Source organism: Phoca vitulina, unplaced genomic scaffold, assembly GCF_004348235.1.
Source record: "Phoca vitulina isolate PV1807 unplaced genomic scaffold, GSC_HSeal_1.0 scaffold4, whole genome shotgun sequence".
NCBI classification, from domain to species: domain Eukaryota; kingdom Metazoa; phylum Chordata; class Mammalia; order Carnivora; family Phocidae; genus Phoca; species Phoca vitulina.
This window is the reverse complement of record NW_022589707.1, coordinates 68,336,773-68,352,511: the sequence shown is the minus strand read 5'-3', so window position 1 is coordinate 68,352,511 and position 15,739 is coordinate 68,336,773. Positions and strand designations below refer to the sequence as shown.

At 36.1% G+C, this 15,739-nt stretch overlaps 1 protein-coding gene across 2 annotated transcripts in view; it reads left to right on the top strand.

The window, feature by feature from the left end:
* The window catches only part of DMTF1 (cyclin D binding myb like transcription factor 1), a 49,763-nt gene that overhangs the window by 25,058 nt on the left and 8,966 nt on the right, over positions 1-15,739 (top strand). For both annotated transcript variants that reach the window (XM_032402261.1, XM_032402260.1), the window contains 8 exons: positions 816-930; positions 1,553-1,629; positions 6,483-6,640; positions 7,763-7,795; positions 8,706-8,815; positions 10,706-10,934; positions 12,124-12,275; positions 13,575-13,784. In XM_032402261.1, the coding sequence (XP_032258152.1) occupies positions 816-930; positions 1,553-1,629; positions 6,483-6,640; positions 7,763-7,795; positions 8,706-8,815; positions 10,706-10,934; positions 12,124-12,275; positions 13,575-13,784 (1,084 nt within the window). The remainder of the gene's footprint in view (positions 1-815; positions 931-1,552; positions 1,630-6,482; positions 6,641-7,762; positions 7,796-8,705; positions 8,816-10,705; positions 10,935-12,123; positions 12,276-13,574; positions 13,785-15,739) is intronic.

Genomic DNA, 15,739 nt, shown 5'->3' with positions numbered 1-15,739 from the left:
AGCGGTTTTGTTCCTGCAGAATTTGCTAGATCAGGTATATCTGTAATTGAAAATGTACCTGGTGTGATCATTGCATAGATACACTAAAAGCCACTGAATTGTGTACTTTAAAGGGTGAGCTTTATGGTGTGTTAATTATATCTCAGTAAAGCTGTTGGTTTTTAACTGCACATTTCTCAGTAAAGACTATTTTAGCTGCAATAATAATAAAAAGTGGTAACATACAGTTCTTTGAGATGAAGTTAGGAATTAGTTCTAGAGGTTGGCTAAAACAAACTTGCCAATAAACAATAAGGAGACCATGATTTTGCTGTGTCTTTTGATTTGGTCTATTAATCCTTTAAATTTAGCAAGAGATTACATTACAGATGACTGTTTATTTTTGCAGCAAACTACCTATAAGGACCTGAACAATCATGACAGTCAAACGAAGCATTTCCATTTTATTATATGTATGAGCTCATTTTACATATATAAATAAACAGATAGCTTTAGATATCCTATATTGATTTAAGTACTTAATGGAACCTTAGCTATTATTCTGTAAAATTCAGGCCACTAGTGCAGAGTTAACTTGCTTAAATGAAAGTCATAGTTTGTTAATGCAGGCAGTTTTGTTTTCATACTGTCATCATAAAAACAGCAAAAAAATACTTTTCTATAAAATGAATGTATTTTTACTATATCTAAAGCAAATGAATTCCATTAGATTACATTAGTGTTGTAGACAAAGATGAATCAGGTTGTATTAAATCAAGCTATACTTGTTTGTTTTTTTCTTTCTTTTTTTTTTTTTTTACCTTTACCTCTTCAAGATTCTACAGAATGAGCAACTAGATGAAATATCTTCCTTGGGTAATGAGGAAGTTTCAGCAGTTAGCCAAGCATGGTTTACAACTAAAGAAGATAAGGATTCTCTGACTAACAAAGGTAAGATATAATGTGAATTTTAGTGTCCATTGGGGGGAAAAAAAAAGTGGGAGGTAAGAAGAACTTGTAGTCATCAGGATTTTGAGGACTTCATAATTGTGATTGAGTAGTTAACAATATTTGAGTTTTTGTAATTGATTAACTTTGGCTCTGAATGAGACCATGAAACCAACGTTTGTTTTTTAATAATTAATCATAATTTCTCTGAGATGCAGTAAATCATAAACAGATGCACAGTGGTGGCATTTAAAAGAAAGTACAGTTACTGCACGTGGGAGTGGGAAGTCAAGTCTTTTCAGAGATCTAACTTTGGTCTGATAAGCGGCTTAGAGGTTTAAAGTAAGTGTTTATAGTGCTACGGAGTTCATGAGGATTGGTAGGGAGCTGCTATAAGAAAGTCGGGGGTGTGCGTACGTCACTCTGAAGTTAAGGAAAGGAATTGTTTTCAACCACTGCATAGTAATACTCATTATGAATATATTATTCACTTGGTATCCAACATATTATGTTTACCTTGGAATTTAGCTACATTTTATTCCCACAGATAATTTATTTAATCACAAAGCAAATCCGCAGTATTTTATTCCTCTTGAGGGATAACATTATTTCTTTTCCTTTAAAGGACATAAATGGAAACAGGGGATGTGGTCTAAGGAAGAAATTGATATTTTGATGAACAATATTGAACGCTATCTAAAGGTATTTTATGGCATATTTTTTTGTTTCACAAATTTTTTCATTGCCAATTGCAAAAATTATCAAAGCATCATTGTATGTACTTTACAAGGAGCTTTCCAGTAATTTTTGTAATGGTTGATTGGTTAATATGTCATAGCTTCATAATTCTAAGGTATATGATTACAGTATATTTTTAAACAAATTTTGAATTCTTTTTTTTTTTTTTTAAGATTTTATTTATTTGACAGAGAGAGACAGTGAGAGAGGGAGCACAGCAGGGGGAGTGGGAGAGGGAGAAGCAGGCTTCCCGCTGAGCAGGGAGCCCGATGTGGGGCTCGATCCCAGGACGCTGGGATCATGACCTGAGCCGAAGGCAGACGCTTAACGACTGAGCCACCCAGGCGCCCCAACAAATTTCGAATTCTTAGTTTAAAATAGCTGTAATGCGTTAGTTAACACCTGAAGTTTAGACAAAATCCTAATAGCTTCTCAGAATCTTAAAGCCCTGTCTTTTCAAGCAGCCTGTAGTTTAAGCTTGTATTGTCTACAGCCTAAGATATACGTCTTCTTCTTTGAATTTATGACATGAGACTTCTGCCTTTAAAAAAAAATGAATAATTTAGTTCATTTTCCTGTTGAGGCTTATATGCTGTTAGCTAAGTCATCCTTTTCATTAAATGTCTCTGGAACAAAGTGTTTCTGAGGTACTGGAGATATGAATTGCCATAACACATGGTATTGGCTTTTTAAAAGCCAGCAGTTCATTTGGGAATATTCAAAGCAGATGAAGAGCAATATAAGGCTTTGTACCATGTGAGTGATACATGTTGTGAATTCTGCATGAGATCGGAGAAGGAAGAGTATATTCTTAGGGTTAGGACAGTTACGGAGAATATTGGAAGAGCAAGGATTTGAGTGGAGTCTTAAAGGAACAGAACTTGGGCTAGAGTGGGGCTGGAGGGAGCATGAGCAAATGCTGAACACCAGGGAGTCAGAAACGAAACCCAGAGCACATTAAATTAGCCCTTTAACTTGCACTGAGTCATTAGCCTCTGGAAACTTGGCTTTGAAGTCCAGTCCAAAGAACTAGAACTCTGTCCCATAGGAAATGAGAAAAACTGGTAACTTAGTTGAGTGAGAGATTGGTGGAGTAGGTCTGTGCTCTTCTCAAAGAAATTTTTCCAGTTATTTGCTGACCATTCCCTTAAAGGAGTTAGTGCATGTTTGAAATACATACCATCAGCATTGTTTGGGAATGGGAGGTGTACAGTATTTATTTAACCATTCTCCTATTGTTTGATACTTAGTTTATATAATTTTTCACTATTATAAATACATTGCTGCCTAGAATGTCCACATTCTTTTTTTTCCCCCTTAAATAGTTGTTTATAATGTCCACATTCTTAAACCTAATTTTAATCTGCACTGTTCCCAAGCTAAGCTCTGTAAACTATAAAGAGTAAATAAAAAACTTCAGTTCTTTGTTAATGAATAAAGATCCTTCCCACCAAACTAATTTTTTTAAGAGAAACACAAATACAGTGACCATTGAAAACGTATGTCCGCTGGTCACATACACTTTAGTTAATTAAAACTTGGAAAATGCTGCAGGTTTAGATAAGACAGTAATGAATGGTAAGAACACTGAACTTTGGGAATTAAGAAGCTGGTTTCTTGTCTAGGGGATTGGAGTAGATGGTTTCCAAGAACCCCTTCAACTCTATGAATAAAGGGTGGGAATGTGACAGATATTGGAGACCTTTTAGAGGACCATTTCACTTGACCAGATGAGAGTAATTAAGGACTCTGTAAACTACAGTGATGGCAGAATTGGCAGGGAAAGGGCAGATGAGCAGGTAGTCTCTAAGGACGCCTGGTGACTGGATGTCGGGGAGGAGGGAAAAGGAGGATTTGGAATAACTTCAGAGTGTTTTATTTCGGATGACTGGGAGAATGATTAATGGATTGGCAGAGATAGGAAATGTCCAAAAAGATGTACTGATCGTGGGAAAAGGTATTTTGTTTGATAGTTGACCATGGATTTTATTATGTGCTGCTGTTTAAGAACATTGTGGAGCCATTTGTAAACCAATTAATTAGACGTCAGAGAAGTGAAAGTAACTGCTACAAGTGGAAAAAGAGAGCGCAAAAGGATCTTTTCATCTCACTATATGGTCATCCTGCAACACAGTGCCTTTCAGATATTTAGACTTGTAAATGTTAGTTTTAATTATTTGCAGAACTGGCATAAGAGAATTTTAGATTCTAAAATTTAGAAACTTTGGGGCACCTAGCTGGTTCAGTCAGTAGACTATGACTCTTCGTCTGGGGTCATGAGTTTGAACCCCATGTTGGGTGTAGAGATTACTAAAAAAAAAAAAAATTTTAATAAATAAAATGTAGAAACTTTTTACTATGAAGTTTTATATATTCAAGAGAATGTATATAATGCATATCAGTGTAGTTTTACCTCTTTTTGAAATTTATGTAAATAGATTCATTCTTTGGGTGTTCTGTAACTGGTTTCTGTTGTTTATTACTGTGATTTTGTGATCCCTACCCTGTTGATTTTTTTTTTTTTTTAGCTGTATTTCACTATGCCAATGCATATACTGTAAGTTATCCATGCATAGTTAATGGTTGTTTTGGGTCTTTTTAGTTTTTTGCTATTTATTTATACAAATTTGATGGGTGTGAATGGTATTTTATTATGGATTTAATTTGTATTCCTCTGATTACATACTTTTATATGCTTACTGGCCACTTTTTATGTTTCCTCTTTGAAATTCCTGTTTGTGTTTTTCATCAGTTTTTTATGGGGTTATACTTTTTCATTTTCTAGACATTCTTAATATTAACGGCATTTTGTTTATTTGTATGACAGATATCTTGTCTCAATTCAGTGGGCTATCTTTTCCTTCTTCCTGGGGGTCATTTGATGAAAAAAGATTCTTAATTTCAATATCAAAATCATTATTCTTTTATATTTTGCATGGTTATTTAAGAAATTCTCCTCTGCTTCAAGGGCATAAAGATACTGCCCTATATATTGTCACATAAAAGTTCTATAGTTTTGCCTTTCTTGTTGATTTTTTTTTTTCCTATAGCTCTGAGATAGGGTTTCACTATTGGGGTTTTTTTGGTTTCGAATGGAAGATTGTTGTCCCAGCATCACTATGGAATGTTGGTCTTCTCCCAATCTACAATGTCCATTTTGCCCCAAGTCAAGCTTCCCCAGACTTGTTCCTGTTTCTGACCTGTTCCTAGGTTCTGTTTGTTGGTACTTGCACCAGTATAGATAGCACTGTCTAGAGAAATCAGAGCATCTGATGGGGCAAGTCTCTATGAATGTCTTGGCCCTTTTTGGCCCTTTGCTCTTCCATTATAAATTTAGAGCCAAGTTGCAGAGAATGGAAGACCGTTGGAATTTTTATTGGGACTGCACTGAATCTGTGCATCAATTTGAGGGTAATTAACATCTTTACAGTATTCCATCTTCCTATAGAGAACGTTGTATACCCTCCATTGTAGTGGCTTCCTGTTTAATACCTTTTGGTACTTTGTTTTCCTCCACAAAGGACTTGCATCACTTGCCTAAGATTTAGTCCTGTTGCTTTTAATTATGATGTTACTGTAGATGAGAACTTTTAAACTTTTTTTGATCTTTGTATAGAAATGAAAATGACTTTATATATTGATTTTGTAACCAGTATTTGCTACTCTGAAGTTTCTACATATATAATACCTGTGAATGATTTTTTTTTTCAATCTGTACTTTTTATATATTTTCTTTTATTAGGTTATCAGCAAATCCAGACTCAGTAGGAATATAATCACATATGAATGTTCTATGTTATGAATGTTCTTTCCATATCTATAGCTATTTACATTTTTTCCATAAATTTAATATTTAATGCTGTAATAATAACAAATTTTTTTTTTAGTTAACACAAAATTCCTGGAATAAGCTCACCTTCTGTATTGATTACTGACCTTCTTACACATTGCTGGTGCTCAATATTTTAGGGACTAGGGGATCTGTGTTACAGAATGAGCTTGCCTGAAAATTCTTTTCTGAAACTATCCTTGTGTGGTTTTGCTACTGAGGTTATGCTAGCCTAATAAAATGAATGAGGAAGTGTCCCCCCTGTTTTTCTATACCCTACAATAGTTTAAAATCAGAATTATGTTTCTCTTGATTGTTTGGTAGGATTTACCTGTAAAGTCATGTGGGCCTGATATTTCCATTGTGAAAAATTATTAATAACTGATTAAATTTTCTTGGTGGTCTGTGCTTATTAGATTTTCTATCTCTTCCTGAGTCTCTTTTGGTAAGTTGACTTTTTCTAGGAGTTTATTCATTTTATTTAAGTTTTCAAATTTATTGCCATAGAATTTTCATAATGTTCAACTCTCTAATCTTTGTAGCATCTCTACTTAGGCCCCATTTTTTCATTTCCAGTATTGTTTTGTCTTTTAGTTTTGCCATAGTTTATCTTTTCATATTTTATTAGTCTTGATGAGTCTTTTCAAAGAACCATTTTTTAACATTGCTTGTAGTTTGTTATTTATTTGATTCCTGATTCCATTAATTTTGTTCTTATAATTTTCTTCTACTTTCTTTAGATACTAATTTTTTATAATTTTAAAAGGGGTTGACACAACTTGACTTTATTGAATTTAATAGTTTATTTTTGGAGCATTTAAGTATCACTTTATTATCTCTTCAAACATTTTAAAGTTTATATTTGACTTACTATTTCTCTAAATGCCATTGATGATCCTGAACATAAAAAAACAACTTTTAAAAAGCATAGTATATCCATATGCATTTTATCAGAAATCCCTAAATCAAAGAAATGTAACCCATTTAGGCACGCGGAATAAAAGATGCTACAGAAATCATCTTTGAGATGTCAAAAGACGAAAGAAAAGATTTCTACAGGACTATAGCATGGGGTCTGAACCGGCCTTTGTTTGCAGTTTATAGAAGAGTGCTTCGCATGTATGATGACAGAAACCATGTGGGAAAGTATGAAAACTTGTAATGCTGCATGTTTTCATGTAATTAGGGGAAATATTTAAAGAGCTATCATTTTTTAAATATAGTTATCAGAATTTTAATTGGAGACAGCTATGAATTACTGTTTGCTGTGTTAATATTTTTTTTCTCCAGGTCCATGTTGTAAATATGGAAATCTCATTATAATAAGGCCTCTTAGAAATTAGAATCTCAATCACCTTATATATGTCAGATTTTAGACTTAGCTGTCTTCATCAAAATCTGCTTTGTAATAAAGTAATAAAATAATAAAAATACAGTGGTTAAAGATTTAGGAAGTTGAAAAAAACCCCTAAATTCATTGGTAACGTTCCTTTTTTTTTTTTTTTTTTTAATAGTATAGCATTTCCTAGGTTAGTGACTTTATTTATATATATATATATATATATATATAAAACCAGAGTGGAAAATAAATAATTAAATTTCTGAATACAATGCCTGGATTTCTGTTATAGGTAACATTTATGGGAAGGCATCATTTTTTTTTCAATGCAATGATTCTTTGGTGTTACTGACGTATTTTTAATTTCTCTTTGGGAATTTTAGGTAGTTATACTATGGCTTATTAGATACTGCTTTAAAAAAGAACATTGCATTGGCTGTATTGAGTACTTGCCATCTAAAGAAAATGAGCCTTTACGTTGGAGCAAGAGTATGGCAGATATCCGTGCATGGGTAGGGGAAATGAAGAGAAGTTTTTTAAATTTTTTGGTGCCTTGTGAGAATTTACCATAGATTTGCATTTTGGCTCTGGTTTACAATGTCATGCATAGCTATGTTAGAGGGCCTGAAACCAGTTTTGAAATAGAGTAGGAGCAAATATGTTTTAAATGTTGAATTTTCCTAGAGAAAGATGTACACTGCTCACTTTTATTATAGCTAAAAGTATTGTATTTTTTTTTACAAAAAAGAAGATAGAAGAATTAGTTTTAATTTTTAGTAATTTACTTTGAAATTGGTTACTTTAAAAATATTATCAGTATGCTAAGTGACTTAACATTTGGCTCCCTAAGTGAAATTCTGATTTTTATTAAGGTTTTTTAGCATTCTTTGTTTTAATTGATCTTTTTAAAAATTTCTTTAAATTTCTAGATATACACCTGAAGAAATTGAAAAGCTCAAGGAGTAAGTTTAAAATTTTTTTTCTTTTCCTGAATTCTGATAGTTGGGTTTTAACTTTTTTAATACCTTTGTTTTTTAAACTTTTACTGTGAAAATGTCTAGAGATTTTTAGTAGACTGGTGTAATTTAATCCTGCTATTAAGCATGATTGACCATAAAAAGAACTTTTCAGATCCATACATGCACAGAGTAGCCATGCCCATAAATTTCGTCTTCTCCTATAGTGAGTTGCTGAATGAAATGTGTCCTCAGACCACTAATAAGGGTTACAGAAGAGATTAGATGGCCATTCTTGGTGGCCTGAAGACTAAATACTAAATACCAGGAACTTAATACCAGGATCAAAACCAGGGTTGTGCTACATGCTTAGTTTAGAATGGTGACTTAGCAAATGTTTCACTTAATGTCTGGGCGAACTCTACTTTATGAAGGCTATTTCGCAGGAAAAATAATTTTCTTTGTTGAGTAGGGCCATAAAGTATGGGTTAATGGATTGTATGGATCGTGGAAAAAACTGAGGGTTGATCCTCTTTATGATGGTAGCAGCTTGGGAAACTTTTTCAGATGTCTGAGAAGAGCTCGTTAGGAGTACTGAAAAGGGAACAATCTGGGGATTGCCTGGGAGATTGTGTCAGTAACCTGAGGGGAAATTTGGTCTTTTTTGAACACATATCCAAGTTACTTATTTCTTCTCTGACCCAGGAAAAAGGCAATTGCTGCCTGTTTTTTTTTCACCCACAGACAACTGTGGACCCCAAAAAAAGGCCACACTTTCAAACTTTGGCTCTCAAAGTATTGCTGCCCACAACTTCCAAACCAGTCAAATGGGAAGAAGAAGAATGAAGAATAAATGATGAAATTAAAAGGGAGAAAACAGTTGAACCCAATGCTGATTGGCAGACTCTTGTTTTAGGCTCCGGATAAAGCATGGCAATGACTGGGCAACAATAGGGGCGGCGCTAGGAAGAAGCGCGTCTTCCGTCAAAGATCGGTGCCGACTGATGAAGGATACTTGCAACACAGGTACTGTGAGCGCTGCCGATGGGCTGCTCTTGTCCCCATCGGAGCTTCCCGCCCTGTCACATACTGCTTTCTCTTCTCTTCTGGAAAGAAATTTGTCATTCACTTGAGTTCACATTTTATTTTCTTCACGCTTTGTAGGCCCGAGTAATCCTTCATTTTTCTGCTTTTGTGCGAGGTGACATTGTTCACAGGGACACATGTCCTCAGTTTCCGAGGTTTTAGGTATAGCATGTTTCCATTTTGTAGCCATTCAAAACTGCTCCAGTTGGGAAAGTTGTTACTAGGTTTATGTACAGGAAGTAGTTTTAATTTAAGCCCATCTAACTGTTGAGCTTCTGTTAACAACAGCTTATCCACTCATGTTTATAAAAAACTTAAAAAGTTATCTTTCAGTGCTGTGGCTCTGTTTTGCTTATTTCAAACAAGTAAGTATATTTTTCCATAGAAAAGACTTGTCATTAGTGTTTCAGTCTCTAGTACAGACCACAAATGCCTATTTAACTCTTAATGTATACAAATGCACTGATGATACTGTTAAACCTACCCTTTGTGACCAACAACAGTATTGAGGCTCCAGCACCAGCTCTCAGATAACTTTTCTGAGCCTCAGTCTCCTCTAAAATGAAGAGTTAGAAGAGGTGATCTGTAATTCTCATATATGAGAAGGGAACTATGATCTCATAGTTCCCTTTTAGCCCTAAAATTCTCTGAAGGAGCCACAATCTGTGCTTAGTCTTTCAATAAGAAAAATAGTTCTCAAGTTAAGCTTCCAGGTTATATATTTTCTTTTTTCACCTCCCTACCCCGCCAAAGTGGAATCAGGAATATTTCCTGCTTAACCATTCATTCCACCAGCCCTATGACCCACAAGACATTGAGAACATAAATCCCACCAACTCTGTCATTCTGTGGTTAATGACAGCTTAATGAATGAAGCAGGAATAGGAGCTCTAGATTTAGGATTTGACCCCAGAGTTTCATGTAAGGCACTGTGAGTACAGAACCCCTTTTGTTGCCATGCTAAAGTAGAAGAGCAGGACTTTGTCTTGAATATATGGTATCCAGAACTGTGCCTAGAACATAATAGAAGTTCAATAAATACTTGTTGAATGAATGAATCCCTGATGCAAGCACACAGCTCTTTTGAAATTTTCTAGACATTTTTAGCTACTAGTAACAAAATGGAAACAGAAGTAGAAGGAGTAAAAAAAATGTTTTTCTGCTCAAGTTCCTTAAGAAAAGACCAAGAGGATCATTTGGTGTCATTACTGGTTTATGGCTTTAGGAAAACCTGGAGTAAAATCATGTGTGAATACCAGTCTCAGACTTCTGTTTTATCACAATATCTTAGAGTTGGGATAGTGGGGAAAGGAGATGGTATAAATCTAGTTTCCATTTTTACTTAAGTGGGTGGGAGCCCATAGGAGTTACTCCACTTGTCTCTCATCATTCATTCCTCTAATGAAGGATCTCTATTGAGCTTACTCCACTTCTGCACAGCAGGAATTTTAGGCAAGACTAAGGAAAAATTGTGATTGTGAGTTTCTGTGTCCATGTCGCCTCCATGAAGCTCTTCCCACTTAGGATTAGTGCAACTTGACAGCATATAATTTTTTCTAGGTATGTATTGCGTAGTTTTTCTTTCCATAAGGAGTCAGTCAGTATTTTCTAGTAGGATTCTATATTTTCTTTTGTATCAAGAACCTTACTGGGCTAGTCAGGTGCAACCATCTTAGTAGATATATGCAGATTCCCGCCCCAGGGTCGTTCATAAATAACTTTTGGTGCTACTGCGTACTTCCATCAGTCCTTGGAAATACAGGGCTGAATCTGATTTGCAAAAAAAAAAAGAAGGTAGCAGTAGTGGTCTAGATGATTTCCTTCTTTCAGGGAAGTGGACGGAAGAAGAGGAGAAGAGACTTGCAGAGGTGGTTCATGAATTGACAAGCACTGAGCCAGGTGACATAGTGACACAGGGCGTGTCATGGGCAGCTGTGGCAGAGCGAGTCGGGACCCGCTCAGAAAAGCAGTGTCGTTCTAAATGGCTCAACTACCTGAACTGGAAACAGAGTGGAGGTACTGAATGGACCAAGGAAGATGAAATCAATCTCATCCTCAGGTTTGTGTCGTAAGTCCTTTAGTAACAAAAGCTGCTTAATAGCTATAGTTGTCTTGATTGGTATTTCCTCTTTTGGTTTCCCTAGATGCCTAATGTCTGAAAAGCATCCTTTCCATAGAGAAAGGATCCATGGAGGATCTTTCAGATCCTATGCATTTCATATTGAGCTCTTTTTTTGTTGTTTTGTGTTTGTTCCTTTTTAGAGGATTTAGTGCTCGTGCAAAGTACCAGCTTGAAGGCGTGGAGACTGAAGTCCTCTCTGTCCACAGAACAGGTACGGCACAGACAGTGGCCCTGCAGCTTGCCACTGTCCCACCACTGTGCCTCAGTGCTAGCAGAGGGACTCCACGTGCAGGGGAAGAGGGCTCTTCAGTCTCCATGCCCTTCAATCTTGGGCTCCTGCGCTAAGATTGCCAAGAAGGGGGCCCAGTCTGCAGTTACCCCACACCTTCCCACTGGCCCCAGTCAGGCACTTCCGTTTTTTTTTTAAGTTAGTCGGTATAACCATTAAGACTCAGTGATTCAAGTGGGCAAAAATACCAATAAGAAAATGTTTGAGACACTGAAGTAATAAAAGCTACTCCCTCCTGCAAATCAAAATCATCATGACAGTTGAAGCTAGAAAACAAAACAGACCATTCATACCCCAAATTGAGTGGTACTATCATGTTGATGGTTTTTGTTTTGGTTGCTGCTGGAGTATTTTGTTTTTCTAGCATTTTATTTTGGGTTTTGTTTTTAATATACTTCTTTCAACCAGTCATCTGCAAATAGCTCATTTCTCAACATTTTTATTACAGATACGGAAAAGCTCAGATCTAGGAAGTAACTTGCTATGACACACTCTAAAACATGGCAAAACACTATATAATTAACCCTGTTCTTACCCTCTTCTAACCTTTAGCTACTCCCTTGCCTTTACAGTGCTTCATCTGCTTCTGACCGTTTACGGTCTGGCCCCTTGCTTGTACCATTAACAAAAGGCTCTTGCCAGTGCTCAGTCATAGCTCTCAGCTCTGGGAGCAGTTCTGCACCCTTGAAATTCTTTCCCATGCAATTAACAGTAGCTTTTCCGTGACAAAAGCTGCTGTCCCCTTTATTGCCAGTGCCATCATGTGTAGTCAGAGGAGGGTTCTTCCAGAGAAATCCATTAACAGGTTCTAACAGACGTTTGTTTTGTAACCTGTAGGATAGCAGAGCTTGATGTAGCTGATGAAAATGACATCAACTGGGATCTGTTAGCGGAGGGATGGAGCAGTGTCCGTTCACCACAGTGGCTTCGAAGTAAATGGTGGACCATCAAAAGGCAAATTGCAAATCATAAGGATGTTTCATTCCCTGGTAATGTATTATTTGCTTCTTAAGTCCTTCCCTTGTCTTACCAGATATTTACTCCTCAGAACTTAGAGGTCAGAAATTCTTTGCCTCAGCTAAAGAGATACGAATCTTAGTAGATCTTCACTTAAATATCTCCTCTGTTTCTTTGGGTAACTGTCTTTTCTTCCCTTGAGGAGTTGATGTGATGTGTAATTCTCAAAGCACCTAAGACGAAAATATACACGTTTATACACATTCTTGTTCTCATATCAACTGAAGAAGAAAACGATTTTACATATCGTGTACCAAAATGAATTTCTGAAAACTTAGGTTTAAATCAACTTTTATGTGTTGAATAATTTCATGTATTTTAACTGGGTTTGTCATTTAGAGATTGTCTTTGGTGGCTTTATAGTATAAAGACCATAAATCTAGAATTCATTTATTACATAAATCTAGAGATCTTAAGTTGGGTTTGCTTAAACGGGAGGCATAGAGCCTGCTTTGCACCGAGGTGCAAAACTCCGTTGTACAGTTCATGTAATTAAGGCAGTCAGATTCATTCCCCTTAGCGTGGTGCTCCAACTTCCATTTTTCCCAAGGAAAATTAAATGCTGAAGAACTTTGGCTTGATGAAAATAAGATTTTTTAAAAATTAAGTACATAGTTACAAATTTATAAAGCTAATGTTAAAACCGGAAGAGTGAATGAATACTAATGTGACATGAACCCACCCAGATTTCAGTTATCACCTGAGAGTATTGATAGCTTATCATGACTAGTGGAATGGGGCAAGTCTAGATTTGACTTTCCTGCACAAGAATTCATGGTGGTTGCATATTACTGTTTGGAAAAAATGAGCTGCTACTCTGGAGTCGTGAGTTAAACTAAAACAGTCAGGTGTCCTTGAGTACTTGGTGTGTGTGGAGGAGAAGTACACTATTCACTTAAAAAAGGAAATAAGCTACTTTGCATTAACAATATTCTTCCTAAATGGTAAGAATTTTATCCTGAAGCCCTAGGACATAGCGAAGGTTTTATTTTCATGTTCCTCACAATGGCTATTTTTTTAATGTATCTTAGGTGGCAAGAATAACATTATGTTAGGAATTTTTTAAGTTTCTTGTGATGGATGATGTTTCCAAAAATTTCCAGACGGGTTGTAGCTTTAAAATATTTTTATTGTTATTTTGCTGAGATCTCACATGCAGTGTACAATTATTTATTCCAAATACTTTCCCTCCTTACCCCCACCTCCCTTGCTGCTTAGATGGTGGTCTGTCGGAGAATCAATGTTCTTTTTGTCTACCCATCTCCCTTCAGTCTTAATAAAAGGTCTTAAACAGTTACATGAGAATCAAAAAAACAACCCAACGCTTTTGGAGAATAAATCAGGATCTGGAGTTCCAAACAGTAATTCCAATTCCAGTGTACAGCATGTTCAGATCAGAGTCGCCCGCTTGGAAGACAATACAGCCATCTCTCCAAGCCCCATGACAGCCTTGCAGATTCCAGTCCAGATCACCCATGTCTGTAAGTGTTTATTGGAGACTCCTTGCTATTGGACCTGTATGATTTAGTAACGGCTCTAACACCTTTCATTCTTCTAGAATGTTGACAGGAATTTGTGCAAGTTGACACAGGCACTCTAAGGCATTTTACAATTGAGCAAAATAGAGTTCCTAAGGTGGCACATCATTTGTAGTAATTCACCAGAGACACAAATTGGGGGTGGATTTGAAGTCGTGTGTAGAAGAAATGAGTTTGTTGAGATTGAAGATTTTCTTCAGGAAGTAAAGAGCCAGTTTCCTGTGGGAACTCTTTTGTTTATCCTTTCTTTTTCCTTTGCGTCTGATATTTTTTGTGTTTAATGAGATTATGAGAACTGAACAATTGTTACAGGGAGAGGAAATTATTTCCTGAAATCTAAGCCAAGTTGATAGTTCTTTTTTCCCATGGTAGAGTAACAAAAGGAAGGAGAATAAAATTCTCAGAACCAGATGATTCTTCAGTTTTTTCTCATTTCTTTTGTCTACCTAAATGCTATGCCTATGGAAAGGTCATTACCAAGAGTATACCAGTTGCTGTTTGTTATTCTCAATCAGGATTATTGGCATTTTGAGTGAGATAATTCATTGTTGGCAGGGCTGTCCTACACATTGCAGGATGCTCAGTGTCCCTTGCAGTAGTACTTCCTAATCACTATGGCAAATAAAAACACCTAAGGATTTTCACCTTTTTGAGAATCACTGGGCTGTCTATTGGTTGTGGTGACACTATATATATCCATATATCCAATGACTATCAAAATTACCTTGGAGACCTTTAAACTAATCATGCCTGTCTTAAAATTCTTATTTAAGTTTGGGTATTTGCTTTAGCTTTCTACCAGTGTGATAATGCATGAAGAATTTTTCTTTAGCCCTCTGCTTATTTAACTTTATAGCCTGAAGAATTACAAAGCAACTGAAATTACTGGTCCGCCATAAATATGAGAGCTGTTGGTTATAGATTGTGCACAGAGATTGTTAGAACTCTCCTTGGCTGTTGTGGTGACTATACTTATTGGGAATGCAGACATTTTAGATTTGGTACCTTAATATTCACAGGATGGCTTTTTTAAAATATGTAGAATAATTGTATTTCTTCCAGCAAGAAATGTTGGTAAGAGTTTTATACCATATCAGTTATTCTTTGCATTCAGGCTAAAATCTCATGATTGTTTCTTCCTTTATGTTAGGAGTCAGGGACTAGCAAACCTTAAAGCCAGAATAGTAAATATAAACATGTTAGACTTAGCAGCCCACATAAGTCTTTGTGGAATTTTCTGGTTTTTAAACAATCCTTTAAAAATGTAAAAACCATTCTTAGTCTTGAGCCACATTTGTCCCTGCCCATAGTTTGCTTACCCATGATGAAGGTTATTTATCTGGAATCACTTTAAATTATTCTAAGTATGATCTTAAGATTCCATCAAATAGAGAAATAGTAACATGAATCAGGTGCATTTCTTTAGAAAGGTGTCTCATTTCCAACTGAGAAGTATTTTAGTCGGAATAAACACTACACATTACAAGATGATTCCAAATCCTTTTTCACATGGATTTAACTACAGGTGCAATTGAAAGCACCAAGAGATCCACGTTTCATCTAGTCTTAATTCCTTATAACCTTGATCAGGTGTAACCAACACTGCTCAAGTCTAAAGCCTCAACTGACACACCTATAAAGAGATTATATACTGTGTGATCTCTAAAGCACTGTTCAGTCTCCCAAATGTGTTCTTCTGGGCTGGGCGGAGCAAGATGGCGGAGGAGTAGGAGACCTGGATTTCGTCTGGTCTCAGGAATTCAGCTGGATAGGGATCAAACCATTCTGAACACCTACGAACCCAAATGTGTTCTTGTGAAATAACTTTTTTTTTTTTTTAGAGATTTAAGAGAGAGCACAAACTCGGGGCGGGGCGCGGGGGGGGGGGGGGGGGGGGG